This window comes from Otolemur garnettii, unplaced genomic scaffold (assembly GCF_000181295.1).
Source record: "Otolemur garnettii isolate 467f Iridium unplaced genomic scaffold, OtoGar3 scaffold00048, whole genome shotgun sequence".
NCBI lineage: Eukaryota > Metazoa > Chordata > Mammalia > Primates > Galagidae > Otolemur > Otolemur garnettii.
The window spans coordinates 6,964,986-6,980,795 of NW_003852443.1; the positions used below are offsets into that span (position 1 = coordinate 6,964,986).

A 15,810-nucleotide genomic window follows, 5' to 3' on the forward strand; every position below is an offset into this window, starting at 1 on the left:
CCACTTGAGTCTCTCCTTTCTGTTTGTAGCTTTTTGTTTAGCTCATAATACACTCAGAGCTGTGCAAGGCACAGTGACCCAGGCTGAGGATACGTTACTGAATAATATGAATGGCATGTTCTAAAAGACAGGTATTATTTTTGATGAGAAAACTGAGTCTCAAAGAGTAAGCAGTTTTCTAAAGTCTCCAGCAAAATTTAAAGAGGCCTGGCTCTGAGACTACCACACTATGGTGAAAGGCCTTACGTTACTTCACATTTCTTCCCAAACTCCTAAATCTTTATAAAAGAATAGGTCACAGAATTGCAGAGACTTCTCTTCCTGTGAACTTCTCACAAGGAATTTCTTAAACCAGCTTCATGACAGCCAATTCTTCCCTTCTCACTGGGGCTGGGAAGACTTGCAGGAGGGCTACCCAGCTACTGGGATGGGGTGGGGCAGGCAGAGAGCTGAAGAATGAGGGACTCTCTTGGCTGGATATGATTCAAAAGTTTTGATCCCCTACGTGCCCTAGTAAAATTTTCCCACTGACATCTGTGTTAAAGAGTTGTCAGCTGAGGAGCAGAAACAAGGCATGTCAGATTCAGAAGGTCCCATTTGCCAAGTCTCACATGAGAAAAGTGAAGACAGGTCCCATTTGGAAAAGAACTGCTGCCCTGAAGATTTATTACATAGGGGTCATGTTGCATACCATGGTCAGTAGACTCGACTCCTGGACTCATTCACATTTCATCAGATAGCTAATTGCCCTAAAAATAAGGGAATAAATGAAGGACCTGATCTGAGTAACTGAACAACCTAAGTCTTACTGGAATTTTGTTTTGGTACTATAAGATATAAACAGCTTGAGCCAATACTATACAGAAATTACTGTACTTTTGCATAATTAAAGGCTTTATGAGGGCTGTGTCCCCAATTCAGTTTACATGACCTTGTATATTAAGGTGAGGGCTGTATCAAGAATGTCAAAATAGAATATTCTTGGTGATTTGTGAATATGCTCACAAATCCATTTTTGGTTTCAAGTCATTTTAAGATATGCTATCTTATCACTTCACACTTTACAGTGTGTCCTAGAAAATTATGCTGTTTTCACAGTGATATTAAAGGCACCATGAGATTTGGTATTTGGTTTAGATTTTCCTCGTGATTTCCCACATGATATAGAACTGCTTTATAAAGCCACTTGCTACTATTTCAGACCTTTATTTGGCAGTAATGAAAAAAAATCTACATAAAAATGTTTGGGAGAATAGTATTGGAGAATAGTATTCCATGATATGCATATACCACAGCTTGTTAATCCATTCCTGGGATGGTGGGCATTAGGCTGTTTCCCCATTTTGGCTATTGTAAATTGAGCTGCGATAGACAGTCTAGTGCAAGTGTCCTTATGATAAAAGGATTTTTTTTTCCTTCTGGGTAGATGCCCAGTAATGGGATTGCAGGATCAAATGGGAGGTCTAGTTTCAGTTCTTTGAGGGTTCTCCATACTTCCTTCCAAAAAGGTTGTATTAGTTATTCAGCCATTAAAAAAAATGGAGACTTTACAGCCCTTGTATTAACGTGGATGGAAGTGGAACACATTATTCTTAGTAAAGCATCACAAGAAAGGAGAAGCATGACTCCTATGTACTCAATTTTGATATGAGGACAATTAATGACAATTAATGACACAATGAGGGTAGGGGAAGGGGAGAGCAGAGAGAGGAAGGAGGGTGGGGTGGGGAAGGGAATAGCAGAGAGAGGGAAGGATGAAGGGGGGTTCAGTCTTGGTGTGTGCCACACCTTTTGGGGGCAAGGCACGATTATAAGAGGGACTTTACCTAACAAATGCAATCAGTGAAACCAGGTTTCTTGTACCCACAATGAATCCTCAACAATTAAAAAAAAGTTTGGGAGTAGAATATGCATATTTGGAAGTAGTTGACATCTGATATATAATTTTTCTTATATGCTATGAATGGTGTAAAAGATAGTCCAATAGTGTAAAGATGGTACCTCCTGATATCAGCAAGGCAGCATGACATAGTGTTAAAGTATGGACTCTCAAACTAAACTATGCTCTGCTGCATAATTGCCTGCTCTGGGACTTTAGAAAATATATTTAACTTCCTTGTGTCCTGTTTCCTCATCTAGAGAATGTAGTTAATAGCAAGTTTTTCTCTTACTGCATTAATCTGAATATTGTGTGAATTAACACACATTAAATGCTTAGAACAGTGTTGGTGCAGAATAAATGTTATATGTTTGTTATTGTCATACAAATGTGTAAAGGTGACCAATAAACTCTACTTGAAGTGTCAGACAGTTTTAAAAATAAGTAAGTTTATCCTTAGTTTGGGATAAGGCTTTCTATGGAGTTCATTGCTATCTTTGTCTTAAGAAAGCTCTAACTAGGCTCTAACTATCAAATCTGCATATCTATGAGCGGCCACCCTAACATCTATGGACTGGGTATCCTCATGCACCTCTAAATGGAAATGTTTAATAAATTTCAAAGTGATAGATTGAATAAATACCACATCTCACAAATATGAAACATATCTAGCCAGACATGGGTCAGCCCTTCTGTGATAATGAAAAATACTATTTTACTTTAAATGTTCCTGACTTCATAAGAGTTTTAAATATAATCAGTGAATAGTAAAAGGGAAAATGAAAATAATAATATGTAAGAAGTTCTTGTAACCATCTGATGCTATAAAAAGCGTCTTCACACTTGAAAAGACTGGGGGAGTGTGCTCATTCATTCATGCAAAATATGTATTGAATACCTACCATCAGCCTGGTCTCTTCTGGGAATTGGAAGTCCTTATCACCTTCATGGAGATTATATTCCGGTGAGAGGAGACAACCAACAAGTAAACAAATAAAATAAGATAATTTGGGAGACAGCTAAGTGCCATGGAGTGGATAAAACAGAGTGATACAATAGAGGGAGCCAAGGAGATTATATAACTGAGCTGAGGCACAACTGAACTGAGAGAAGAGGTTTTCATACTGAGGGAACAGTAAAGGCCTGAGATTGGAATGAATTTGATACGTTTGAGGAAAAGAGAAGCTTAGATTTGGGAGGCTGGGTTTCGCAAGTATGCAGGGTCTTAAACAGGTGGTAACTTTAGGCCATGGAAAGGTATTAGATTATAGTGAAAGTGCAGTGGGAAGTCATGATGCTGCAGTGACACAATCAGATTTGTATTTTTAAGGAATTTGCTTGGCTGCTGCGTGGATAACCAAATATAAGAAAGCATAAGTGGTCCCGGGAAGATCCCTTGGGTCCCTTAGGAACATGTTAGCTGTAGCCCAGACACATATTAATATCTTGTCCTAGAATGTGGTATTAGCATAGAGGGAAGTTGGAATATTTACCTATGTTGGAGGTAGCAACAACCTCAAGATTAGCGGTTCTCAACCTGTGGGTTGTGACCTACAGGAACTGCATTAAAGGGCTGCAGCATTAGGAAGGTTGAGAACCACTGCTCTAGATGTAGATGGAGGCTAAAAGAGGATTCAAAGAATCACGTGTTTCATGGTCTTGCTCAAATCCTGCCTTCACAGGGAAACTTACTCCAGCCATTCTGACCCACTTGAGTCTCTCCTTTTGGTGCTGTGGCTTTTTGTTTAGCTCATAATGCATGCGGGGCACACAAGGCACAGTGCCCATGCTTAGGATGCATTAGTGAACAGTACCTTTGTGGAAGTTAGATTCTGTCCTGTACTATTTCTATCTCTGCCCTTGTAATTTATGCTGTTTTCTATCTTCATATTAGTCTCTAATTCTTTCAGACAATATTATTTTTATTCTTTAAATATAGTTACCTTCTTAAGGACTTTCAATTTACCATAACATCTAGCTCAGTGAGGGAGAAAAGCAAAATTAACAGTGAAAATAAGGGCTTTTTTCCCGACAGATAATTTATTTATGGGCCTGCCTGCTTTAAATAAGTAAATTTGTAAAAATCCAAAATTGCAGGCATGGTGTCTCACGCCTGTAATCCAGCCACTCTGAGAGGCCGAGATAGGTGGATTGCCTGAGCTCAAGAGTTTAAGACCAGCCTGAGCCAGAGTGAGACCTCATCTGAAAAAAAAAAAAAAAGATAGGCATTTTGGTGGGTGCCTGTATTCCCACTTACTTGGGAGGCTGAGGCAAGAGAATCACTTAAGCCCAGGAGTGTGAAGTTGCTGTGAGCCATGATGCCATTGCCCTCTATTGAAGGTAGCAAAGTAAGACTTTGTCTCAAAAAAAAAAAAGAACAAAAACTTTCAAACTAAAAAGCAATTAAATACTCAAGAAAAATTTTTTAAAAGTCTTACTTTAAAATAACAGACCCCCTTCTGGCCCAGTGCCATGGCTCACTCCTGTAATCCTAGTACTCTGGGAGGCTGAGGCAGACAGATCACTTGAGCTCAGAAGTTTCAGACTAGCCTGAGCAAGAACAAGACCTCGTTTCCAATAAAAAAAAAAAAAAAAATTAGAAAAAACTAGCTGAGTATTGTGGTGGGTGCCTGTAGCCTCAGCTACTTGGGAGGCTGAGGTGAGAGGATCACTTGAGCCTAGGAATTTGATGTTGCCATGATCTATGATGCCATGCCACTCTACCCAGGGCAACAGAGTGACACTGTCTTTAAACAAACAAACAAACAAACAAACTACCTCCTAATGAATGTAATTAAAATTTTGTTAACAAGTCATTATGTCTTTGTCAGATGGTTGGGTAAAGGACTTAAGTTTAAAGTGTCAGAGGCTAAATTAATCTAATATAAAGATAGTTTAAAACTTAGAATTATAAGTAAAAAGAAAATAATTTCTGATTTCTAAAAATTCAAATTTATAGACTTTATAGAGGACTTCCATTTTCTACATTTACAATTTATAATCAACAATTATAAATTGATTCTTTAACCGGATTATATTCATCCTAGCAATGAAAAGTAAACTGAATACATAAGAAAATTGGCTTCTGGCTACCCCTTTCTGGGTTTTGTCATAAAATTAAAAAAAAGAAAACAAATGTCCATGTTTTGCAAGAAAAATTGGGCATCTTTTTAAGCAAACACAGGATATTGACTCTAAAAAAAACCCTTATAATGATTTTGGCATTGAAATGCTTTTAGAGTGTGATGGCTCTGTCTACTATATTCATCCTGTGGGTTAATTAAGCTTTTAAGAACTAACCCAGTAATCCAAAGATCATTTATGACTTATTTCTATGGAAAATTATTCAGAGTTCTAGAATATGGACTTTAAAATACCTCGTTTATAAGAGGTCCTCTTAAAGTCATTTCTGTAATTCTCATAATCCATGTACTTTTTTGAAGATGATCCTAATTATTAATGGGAAATAAAACCTTTAATCAGGTAGTATGCAGCAGGGTAATTCTCATGGTAAAAACATAGATACCATCCCCTTTACCTCATTCATTCATTCAATGTATTCATTGAGTGCCTTCTCTGGACAGCACCCTGTTATGAATAGCCATAAATCAAATCTGGTCTCTAACCCAGAAGACATTAGATCTCATTGGGGAAGAAGACATATGCACAAATAATACACAATCAAAAGTCTTAATTATTGTCATGGAGATGTAAATGAAATACAATGCAGGTTTCGAGAAAAGCAAGATACATTCTCCTGAGGGAAGACTTTCTGGAAGCAATGGCACTTAGCATGCCGCTTGAAAATGGAGAGAATCTGAATGGGAACAGGAAGGGAAAAGCATCCTAAGAGGCATGACCGCAAGGACAAGGTAACAGAACTCAGAAAATGTGTATAGACAAGAGCCAGCTAGTGCTTCATGCGGTGAACATCTCCAGAGTGACTCCCAGGTGTAAGACACTGCCTAGGGAGCCAGGAAAGGGATGGGCTGTACCCTTGAGGGAAAATTTCTTCTAAAGTATAAGTCAAAACACAGTTATGAGTAGCTGAACTGAGACACTGGAATAGGATTCTGCGGTGATGGCTTTAGTGACAGTGATACTATTTGTCATTTACTCAACCCTACAAGGTTCTAGGTGCTGTGATAAAAAATTTACATGCATTCTTTCCTTCAGGTCTCTTTATAAGATATGATAACTATTTTATTCCTCCTTGTTAGCTAAGAAAATTGGGGCTTAATAAGTCAATTAATTTATGTAATGTTGCCCAGCTGGTAAATAGCAAACTAGAGATTTGAACAGGTGTATTGGATTTCAGAGCCTGTAACTCACTAAGGGGAGCCATAGGAGTATTTGAATAGGAAAATGATTGATTTCAGCTGTTGTTCTTAGGCATCCATTTGACTACAGGGGTAATACCATGATTAAAGAACTATGCTGTGAACAGCTATCGAGTAGCTAAATGAGGGTAATAGTAATGGGTATGAAAAGGGGAAGGAGGTAATGGAGGTCAGAAAGCTGCAGTCCCTAACCCCCAGGCTGCAGACCAGTACCAGTCTATGGCCTGTTAGAAACCAGGCCACACAGCAGAAGGTGAGCATGAGTGGTGAGCGAGGGAGCAAAGCTTCGTCTGTATTTATAGCTGTTTGCCCTTGCTTGCATTCATGCCTGAGTTCTTCTGTCAGGTTGGAAGCAGCTTAGATTCTCATCGGAGCCCAACTATGAACTGTGCGTGTGAGGGATCTAGGTTGTGTGCTCCTCGGGAGAATCTAATGCCTGATAATCTGAGCTGGACCTGAGGTAGCGATGCTAGCACTGGGCAGTGGCTGCAAATACAGATTATCATTAGCAGAGAGGTTAGATCGCACAGATACCACAATAAATCAATTGCTTGCAGACTCATCAGAACCTTCCTTCCCACCCTGGTCTGTGGAAAAATTGTCTTCTAAGAAACTGGTTCCTGGTGCCAAAAAGGTTGGGGACTGCTGTCATAATAACAATTCAAAGGTAAGGAGAGAAAGAAGTCAAATAAGGCTTTAAGTTTCAGAGTTGGTATAATTGAAGACTTTTGGCACCAAACAGTGAGATAAAGGCCACCAGAGGATGAATGTCCTTTGGGTAGAGAGACGTAGGGATGGAGATCCAGAAGCTGGGATGACTGGTTTAATTTTGTGCAAGTTGAACTTGAGGTATCGATGGAATACAGGTGGGAGGGATTTAACATAGTTAGAAATACAAAAGCTAAGATTGAAAAAGAGATCATTTAGAAATGAGATCATATTCTACCAATGATAGAGATGTTCAGGGGCACTGGAAAGGGCCATGGTTTTATTAGACTGGAGAAATCATAAGCCAGATTATAGGGTTTACGAAGTGAGGGGGTTAGTAAAAGTGAAACAAAAACAGTGAAGGCTACTTTAAAAGAAGCTAAAAGTTAAAGGCAAGTAGTTGGTAGACTAAGAGCCTAACAGAAGTAAAACAAATTTCATTTTTCTTAAGAAGGGAATGATGAAATGACTAAAGACAGATAATTGATAGAGGACAGTCTTATGAAGGAGGTCGTGCTGCATTAATGGAAGGTAACAAATTAACTGGGTAAGGCCCAGTGCCTCCATTGGATCCATCCAAACTCTTCCCATTTTATTTATTTTTACTTCCCATTTTAGACGACCATTTACATGCTACTTCTCAGCTCAGCCTTTTTCTCTCCCATAGTTTCCCCCATAAAGCCTTAACTATTCCTTATCTTATACTCCCACTGCTCTTAGTGTACATACATGGACCAGTGGTTCTCAAACATCATGGTGCGTATAGTCACCTGGGGGGCTTGCTGAACCACAGGTTGCTAGGCCTCACCCAAGAGTTCATGTTTTTGCAGGTCTAGAGTTGAATCCTTAGAATTTACTTTTCTAACAAGTTCTCAGGTGATGCTGCTGCTGCTGGTCCAGGGACCATATTTTGAGTACTACTCAACTAAGCTAAAAATATATGAGAGGTACAAATAAGGAGCTTGGGAGTTTGAGGATGCACTGGTCTGCCATATCTGGAAATGTTCTAGAAAAATACCCTAAGCATCAGTCATGATTTAATGGCAGGCAAAAAAAAAAAAAAAAAAAAAAGAAAAAGAATAGAAGATGTGACTAATAAGAGATTTCTTAGGAGAAGTTTACCAAAGATGAAAATTAAAAAAAAAAAAAGTGAAAACCATAGCCATGACTATAACTTTATTTTAATCATGAAGAACTAAATATTATGTGAGCAAGAAGTGCACAATTGTTATTTGAGGGAAAATAAATATAGAGCTAGCACACCATGTTCCATTTAGAATACTATTTTGTCATTATTCATAACAACTGAGATCATTGGGCCTGGAGAAATGCACCATTTCGAAGAGCTGGTTTTATAATTACCATTTTGTTCACTGCATCCAGTTATTCACTTAGGTTACTTGTCCCTGATAGTTACTGTGAAAATGTGACATAAGCACATATACTAAATCTCTGAATTTGGGTTAGGTATACTTTGTTCTGTACATCACTAAAATGTTGGCTGGGGTTGGTGACTTTGCTAAATTGCACAACCAAAGGTGCAAAATCCTTCATGACATTTGCAAACATCAGTCATTTCAAGCTTCTTTTATTCAGTCAAATGCCTACTAAGCTAACTCATCAGTATCAAGGACAATCAGCTTAGCCTAAGCAAAACAAGTATTCAGTCATAGCCACGTTGGGTAACATGGATACATGAGAAATCATATTCTGATTGCATAGTAAGATGCCACTAGGTGAAGAGTTAAATTAGTTAGATATGAGAGTGAATTATATATCATTCTAGTTCTAAGCCTACACAACTGCTAATTTCACTATCATAATTGAAATTAGGTTTTTGAGTTGAGATGCATAAACATGCCCTATTAACATTACCAAATTGTCATCTGCTTTAGACTTTTTGAGTTATAGGCTCTCATTCTTTATTTGAAACCTAAAAATCCATAGGAAAGGAAACAAATTCTTTAGATCATCAAATATACCAATGAACTATTCTGGACTAACAGAATATAAATAAAATTCATTTGGAGAACAGACTCCTTTTCAGGAGACAAAAGGTAATTTTAAAATAAAGATTCCATTGCCTGCCTGTTCAAAAAACAAAACAAAACAAAAGAACAATCCCTTGAAATATAAGTTACTGGAAATTCTAAATCCATCTAAAAGATATTTTGGGAGAATTGAATTGCTTTGTTAGGGAGGAGATGTGAGTGTCACATTTCTTGATTTCATTTGTACCATGACAGAGTAGTAGTTTTCTTTTCTGAGTAGCTGGGAGGTATTCAGAACAATTGCATGAAAGAAAGTCACTTGTCAGTCTTTTAGGATATATTTGGTTTGGTGTCGTCAGAAGGTAGTCTGCCCTTTCCCTAGAATCAAGTTGCAAACACTATCCTCAATAGTAATTAGAGCTAAGCGGCAATTACAGGCCGTATGATTTGTTCAGACGCACAGCCTGCCGGCTGTTCCCTAGCACCACATTTCACAGGAGCACCAGGCTGAAATGATGGAATTATTCATCTCTAAATGTAATACCTCATGCAGTGCTCAAATGCAGGAGTGAATGTGGACTGTAATCTTAACGAAGGTAAGCACTGCTGCCTGATCAGCATTTATACCATAGGGAACTTTTTTTATGAAGTATCTGACAAAAATATAAAATTTTGGAAAAAGAAAAATATCAGAATTAAGAAAACTAGTATTTTCTAATTTTGCTACTTCCTTGCCCAATTATTACCTTGGTTTTCCTCTCTTTATATTTGACTCGGACCACTATACTGTATTACTATATTGCTAAATATAATGGTGATGGGACTGATTCCTACATTTTCTTTATCTTTATGACCTACTGTTACTTTTTATTCAAAGTCTTTATCACAGAAAAACTGCTAGGTCAAAATGAGATTTGTGTTTAATCCAGGTATGTTAGGACACTCTTTTCTTTTTTCTCTTCTCTTCAGAAAGTATATTTAAGCTGGTGATTGTACATGGCTAAGAATCCACATTCAGACTGACGGAACAGTGCTGGTAACCTACAATCACAGAGTGACGCGCGTGGGTGATTTGCACTCCTGTCACATGACTTTTATGATAGGCACCATTTCAAGTTTTAGTGTTCTATCCAGTTCAAGTCAAAACTCCATGGTTTCACGTTTATTTAAACCCTTGGGCATAGAAATCTCCCTGGAAACAAGGTAAGTTTAGCTCCCCTAGAGGGAATATTGTCTAAGGGTAGGTGTATTTTGTTTGTATAGAGGAGGTACTTGTGAAATTTTCAGTTCTATTTTAATGTTACCACTTTGCTTTTCCTCACCTAAGAAATCCTTTTTCTTTCAATTTTGCCATTTGTGAAACATGAATAAATATTCTTATTAGGAAAGGACTTAGAAACTATTGGCACCAGGAGGCTGTTTTGATCTCATAGTCCCCAGTGGAATTTCAGATGCTTTGGAAAATAACGGAAGAGCATAGACTTCCTTTATTCTATCTTTACTGGTGGGTTGGAGATACAAACACTGAGTGTTTAGTGGACGCCTGTGTAAAATGCATAGGTTAAAGCCAAAGTTCATTAAGGTTTTCAAGATCCTTGCTATTCTGTAATGTGTAAACTCCTAGCAATGTTACTCCCTGCTGTTACTAGCTAGAATTTAATTCTGGGGAAATTTTTTTCTAGTCATGGGTCCATTATTGGCTTCACTTTCTGTGTTCTCTTTGTCATGCATTTATTTATTTATTTATCCCTAAGCATCGTTTTCTTTACCAAAATAAAAAAATCATGGAATGATCGAAAGCCAGCCAAGAATTTAGAAGCCTGCTTATCAAGGTATATGTAAAGTACATGTAAGAAGTTACTGACCATGTGCACCTTATATGAAAAGGTATATAGTATTTGTACCCAGGGCACGATGATAAATGTCTACAAAAATACACCATAATAGTCTATGGTGTTTCTAACCTGTCTCACTCTATCACACGTATGGCAGATACCATCATCGGAGCATTTTTAAAAAACAGTCTTCACTTGTTCCATCATCGGAGCATTTTTAAAAAACAGTCTTCACTTGTTGCAACTGACATGACTCCTTGAGACATAACCAGAGTTAGGATCTTATTTAATTGTTACATCTTGTCACAGGGATAAACTTGTCCTGATAATAATCTTGCTATTCATCTTTTGATACATAGATGCAAATATTAAACAACTTAATACAATATAGCTGCAAAACAAGGCAAATGACAAATTGTATGTCTGCTTCCTAGGTCCTTCACAGCCTTAAGGTGAGGGACACATACAGAGACAAAGACAGAGACAGAGACATGAGGGAGGGAGGATTGGTGAGAGGCAGAAAAGTCAAATGAGAAGAAGAGAGTCTCCGAAGACAATGGCAGGGAAAGATAAAGAAGGGAGGTGTTAGAGAAAAGGAGGCAGAGATAAAAGTCAGGTTTGGAAACATGTAAAGATTGTGCAATTTTTGAACTTTGGATTCTTTCTGCCTTTTACTGGGAACATGCTGTATCAAGTTAAATACATTGAGCACCAGGTCTATTCTTATGAATTGTTTACTTTCCTTTGGTGTCTTTTAAAGCAAAGGGAACTTAAAGTCTGTTTGAAGTTCAGAAGAGACCAAAAGCCAAACAAAGGTTCTAAAAGAAAATATTTCCTTTTCTTTATTGCCTTATAAAGCAAATTATTAAAAAGGAAAATAATGAGTACTGTGATTAAATTCTCTACTTCAATGGAATTCCTTATTAAAAATCATTATGGCTTTGACTTCTGATGTTCATTGAAGGACTAAGAGGGAATCAGTTAGAAAGCCAAAAAGAATTCTCATATAAGGAATATTATTCAGCTTTAAAAAAGAAGATTCTACCATTTCAATAACATGGATTAAAAATAGAAGACATTATGTTAAATGAAATAAGCCAGAAAGACAAATACTGCATAATTTTTTTTTTTTTTTTGAGACAGAGTCTCACTGTGTCACCCTTGGTAGAGTGCCATGGCGTCACAGCTCACAGTAACCACAAACTCTTGGGCTTAACGCGATTTTCTTGCCTCAGCCTCCCAAGTGGCTGGAGGCCCGCCAGAATGCCCAGCTACTTTTTTTGTTGTAGTTGTCATTATTGGTTTGGCAGGCCTGGGCTGGTTTCGAACCTGCCAGCCTCAGTATATGTGGCCAGTGCCCTAGCTGCTGAGCTACCGGTGCCAAGCCATGCATAATCTTTCTTATAGGTGGAATCTAAAAAAAAAAAAAAAACACACAAAAACAAAAAAGTCAAATACTATAGAACCTTCATAGTTGACCACCTCCTTAACTGACCTAACTTTAATTGACCAGAGATGCACCACATGTACATATCAGTATAGTAGGCCTAGTTCCTTATGTTGGCCACTCCATATGTTGACCAGCTTGTAATAGTCCTTTGGGTAGTCAACTTACAGAGATTCTACTATATATATATGTATATAAAACAGAGAATGGAAATGTAGAAAGGTGGTTATCAAAGTGGGGTGGGGCAGAGAAGGGCACAGGGAAATGAAGGTCAAAAATAAGATTGCAATTGTGTTGGATGAATTCATGTAGAGATCTAAAGTACAGCATGAGGACTATAGTGAATAATACTGTATCATATGCTAGAAAATTTTTGTGAGTATATTTTGTGCTCTTATCACACACAGAAAAATGAGGTGATATGTACGTTAAATTGCTATAAAACCCACCTTAAATTTTGTACACTATGTTTTTTTATTAAATCATAGCTGTGTACATTAATGCAATCATGGGGTACAGTGTGGTGTTTTCACATACATTTTGAAATACTCTCATCAAACTGCTTAATGTAGCCTTCATGTCATTTTCTTAGTTATTGAGTTAAGACATTCATACTCTGCTTTTCACTATTTTTTAAAAATAAACTGATAGTGAAATTGTAGAAGAAAAATTTTGGTGACTTTGATGAGTATTCTTTTAAAAGAAGAAGAAACCTCGTTGATCCATCAAATACTATGTAGTTTACAACAATCTGTTGCATATTTTAAAATAGAAGAGAATAATGAAATGTTTCCTGCCTAAAGACAAGATAAATATTTAAGGTGATGGATACCTCAAATTACACTGCTTTCCTCTTTATAAATTCTATGAATGGATTAATTGATCACATGTGTCCCCGATATATATAGTTATAAGGTATCAATAATAAATTAAATTCAAAAAGTTAAAAAAAATAAAATAAAAAGGAAGAAACTTCATGAAGGAAAGTCTGGTACAAAGTTAGTACAGTGGTACAGGAGTAAACATAGTGCACTGGGACAGGTGCAATCATCTTTGATAAATCCCTTCCCATACAGCAAATTTTTGAGTGGCCCCTGGAGGGCCTCATCTGATTCTCTTTACATACCACTAGTGCCTCAGAAGCTCCCTGCATGACTGAAGCAATAGCATCGATTTCCAGGATGTCAGGACAATGGCAGAGTTCCAACAAGCCAGTCCAGAGATGGGCCCAATCTGCTAAGTATCCTCTGGGTCATGGACATTGCATGTTCCTTAGGATAAGAGTGATCTGATATTGTCTCTCAGTGGTCCAGCTCCTGTGTTTGAAGGAGTTAGATGCCCTGCCTAGCTAGATTGTTCCTGCTCACACACTTTTTGCTCTGCACTACTTCATTTTGTACAGATTTCTGCCATACAATGAAAAAGTGAAAGGGAAGAAAATTATTTTAGGAGTGAGATATTAGGAAATTTCAAACAAGGAATTGGTGCTAATCCCAGTTCCCTCTGTAAAACTAAGCCAAACTCACATGATCTTCCTTCCATCTTCAGATCCCCCCACCACCATTTTTCCCATCATAATGTGAATGTTACCTCATTCCTCATAATCTCTTCTCACTCCATCATGGCATGGCCAGGTCAGGGACCCCACACAAGGCTCCATAGGATGGAACAGTGGCTTTCATTCTGTTTGCACAGAAGCCCTGGCTACCAGGTGGACGCCATCTTTGCTGCTCCTGGGTGAGAAGAGCTTCTCTGCTGGTGGAGGACCAGAGTGGCCTCTTCTGTGATGGAGACCATGATTCTATCATAATCCTCCACTGGAAGGATTTTTTCTGAAAGCTCCATAGTGCATTATGCCTATGGTGGCCATGGGATATGTGTGCAAAAAAAGGTTACAACAGTTTTTACTGTTTCCATTTATTTCCAAGTTGTGCTTTCTGGGATTCTATGACTTTTGTTTGTTGTTAACATGGGCAACAGCCCTTGAATAGCTGTAAAGTATTTGGTTAATATTTAAGCCAAGCAAACCTTTTTATTCTCTGCCAAGGCAGGAGTAGAGAACAGTAGCAGAGCAAATATTAACTCTGTTTTTTCTTCATCTCTTTTTTTAATTAAACAACCTTTAGAAGGGGAAATATCTTTCTTTTAAATACCTTATCTAAACCACTATTCCCCCCCATATTTGTTCCTAAATGCCAACAGCCTACACATTAAATGCAGGAACTGAAATTCTCTGAAACTAAGGGAAAAACATGTTATGCCCTGGAGCTAGAATTTATAGCAGCAGCTGAATGCTCTGACCTCCAGAATTGCTACATCCAGACCCTTTAGCCTGGCCCTTTGTGCAAACTGCAGAGGAGAGGCCTAAAGACAGAGCCAGAGGCCTAAACAGCCTTGCTGCTTTGATCTGCTTGAATGGAAGGTCAGCTGCCATTGCCTGCAAAAACGTGTCTCTTCAGACAGTGTTTTTGTTGCAATTCTGATAGTTCTTCAGTATTAAAAACCACCAACACAAATGTTTGTGTGCCACCTACCATGGGACTATTTGGATTAGTTACATTGATCTAAAGCATAGTTTTAATGGGCTTAGTTTTTCTCTTTTTTTCCCCCTATTGGGAATATTAAAAGAATTATTTAAAATGAGATGTTGTATTTGATCTTCAGCTGTTCTTTAAACTGGAAAGCAATGTTGGCTCTTGGCCACACTGGCTTTCCTTCATTGAATTTCTTTCTTCCATTATTCATGTTGATACAACATTAAAATTAAAATCTCATCGAAAAAAGTGAATACTTTCTTTTAGATTTCAGTCAAATAAAAGAGAAAGCAGTCCAAATACTAATCTACCTAAATTTTTAAAGAAGATAATGACTACAATATATGATTCCTGTATATCTTTGATAGTACAGACTTAAATATTCACAATATTGTCCCTTGGCACAGAGCTCTCGGTTTCATTCTATCATTAGTCAGGTGCCATGGTGAATTAAGCTCTCCTAATCCCATTTTTTTCTCATATAAAACGAAGGGCAGATTCCTAAATTGTGTTTTTTCCTCTAAATGTTATGAAATCTAATTCCTCTAGAAATATTCAGTGACTTGAGAACATAGTTGTTGTCTTTCCGAGGAAAGTCTGTATTTTGAGGAAAGTTACTAAAATAAGTGATAATTCTGTGGTGCCATTAGATCTCTAGCATATCAGAAAGGGAGAACAAATAGTTCCTCTGTCACAGAAAAAGGCTCCAGCCCCCTCATGGAAGCAGCTCGATGCCATTGAACCGAGTCACTAGGCAAATGTAGCTCAGGACCATCTCTCTGGATCTTTTTGCCAGAAAATTTCATCAGGCGCCTGTGACCTCTCGATCCCTTCTGACCTCAGACAATTTTAGTAAAGTGCTGTCTGGAGATAATTTTGGCTTCTCTAAAGATGTAGTAATTTAGGAACTAAGCACATGACATTCCCCTTTGATAAGTCAGGTGTTTAAAAACTACTTCAAAAAACTAGAGAAAGGGGCAGCGCCTGTGGCTCAAAGGAGTAGGGCACCAGCCCCATATGCTGGAGGTGGCGGGTTCAAACCCAGCCCTGGCCAAAAACTGAAAAAAAAAAAAAAA

At 37.8% G+C, this 15,810-nt stretch overlaps 1 protein-coding gene across 10 annotated transcripts in view; it reads left to right on the forward strand.

Moving 5' to 3' along the window:
• Positions 1–15,810, forward strand: part of ZNF385B (zinc finger protein 385B) — a 424,371-nt gene that overhangs the window by 304,587 nt on the left and 103,974 nt on the right. For 2 of the 10 annotated variants that reach the window (XM_023514149.1, XM_023514148.1), the window contains exon 1: positions 9,351–9,514. The exons of 7 other annotated variants lie outside the window; for them this stretch is intronic. In XM_023514149.1, the coding sequence (XP_023369917.1) occupies positions 9,466–9,514 (49 nt within the window). In that variant the 5' untranslated portion in view covers positions 9,351–9,465. Of the gene's footprint in view, positions 1–9,350; positions 9,515–10,048; positions 10,122–15,810 lie in introns of those variants that run through there. One more of the 10 variants, XM_023514151.1, reaches the window with a different exon arrangement.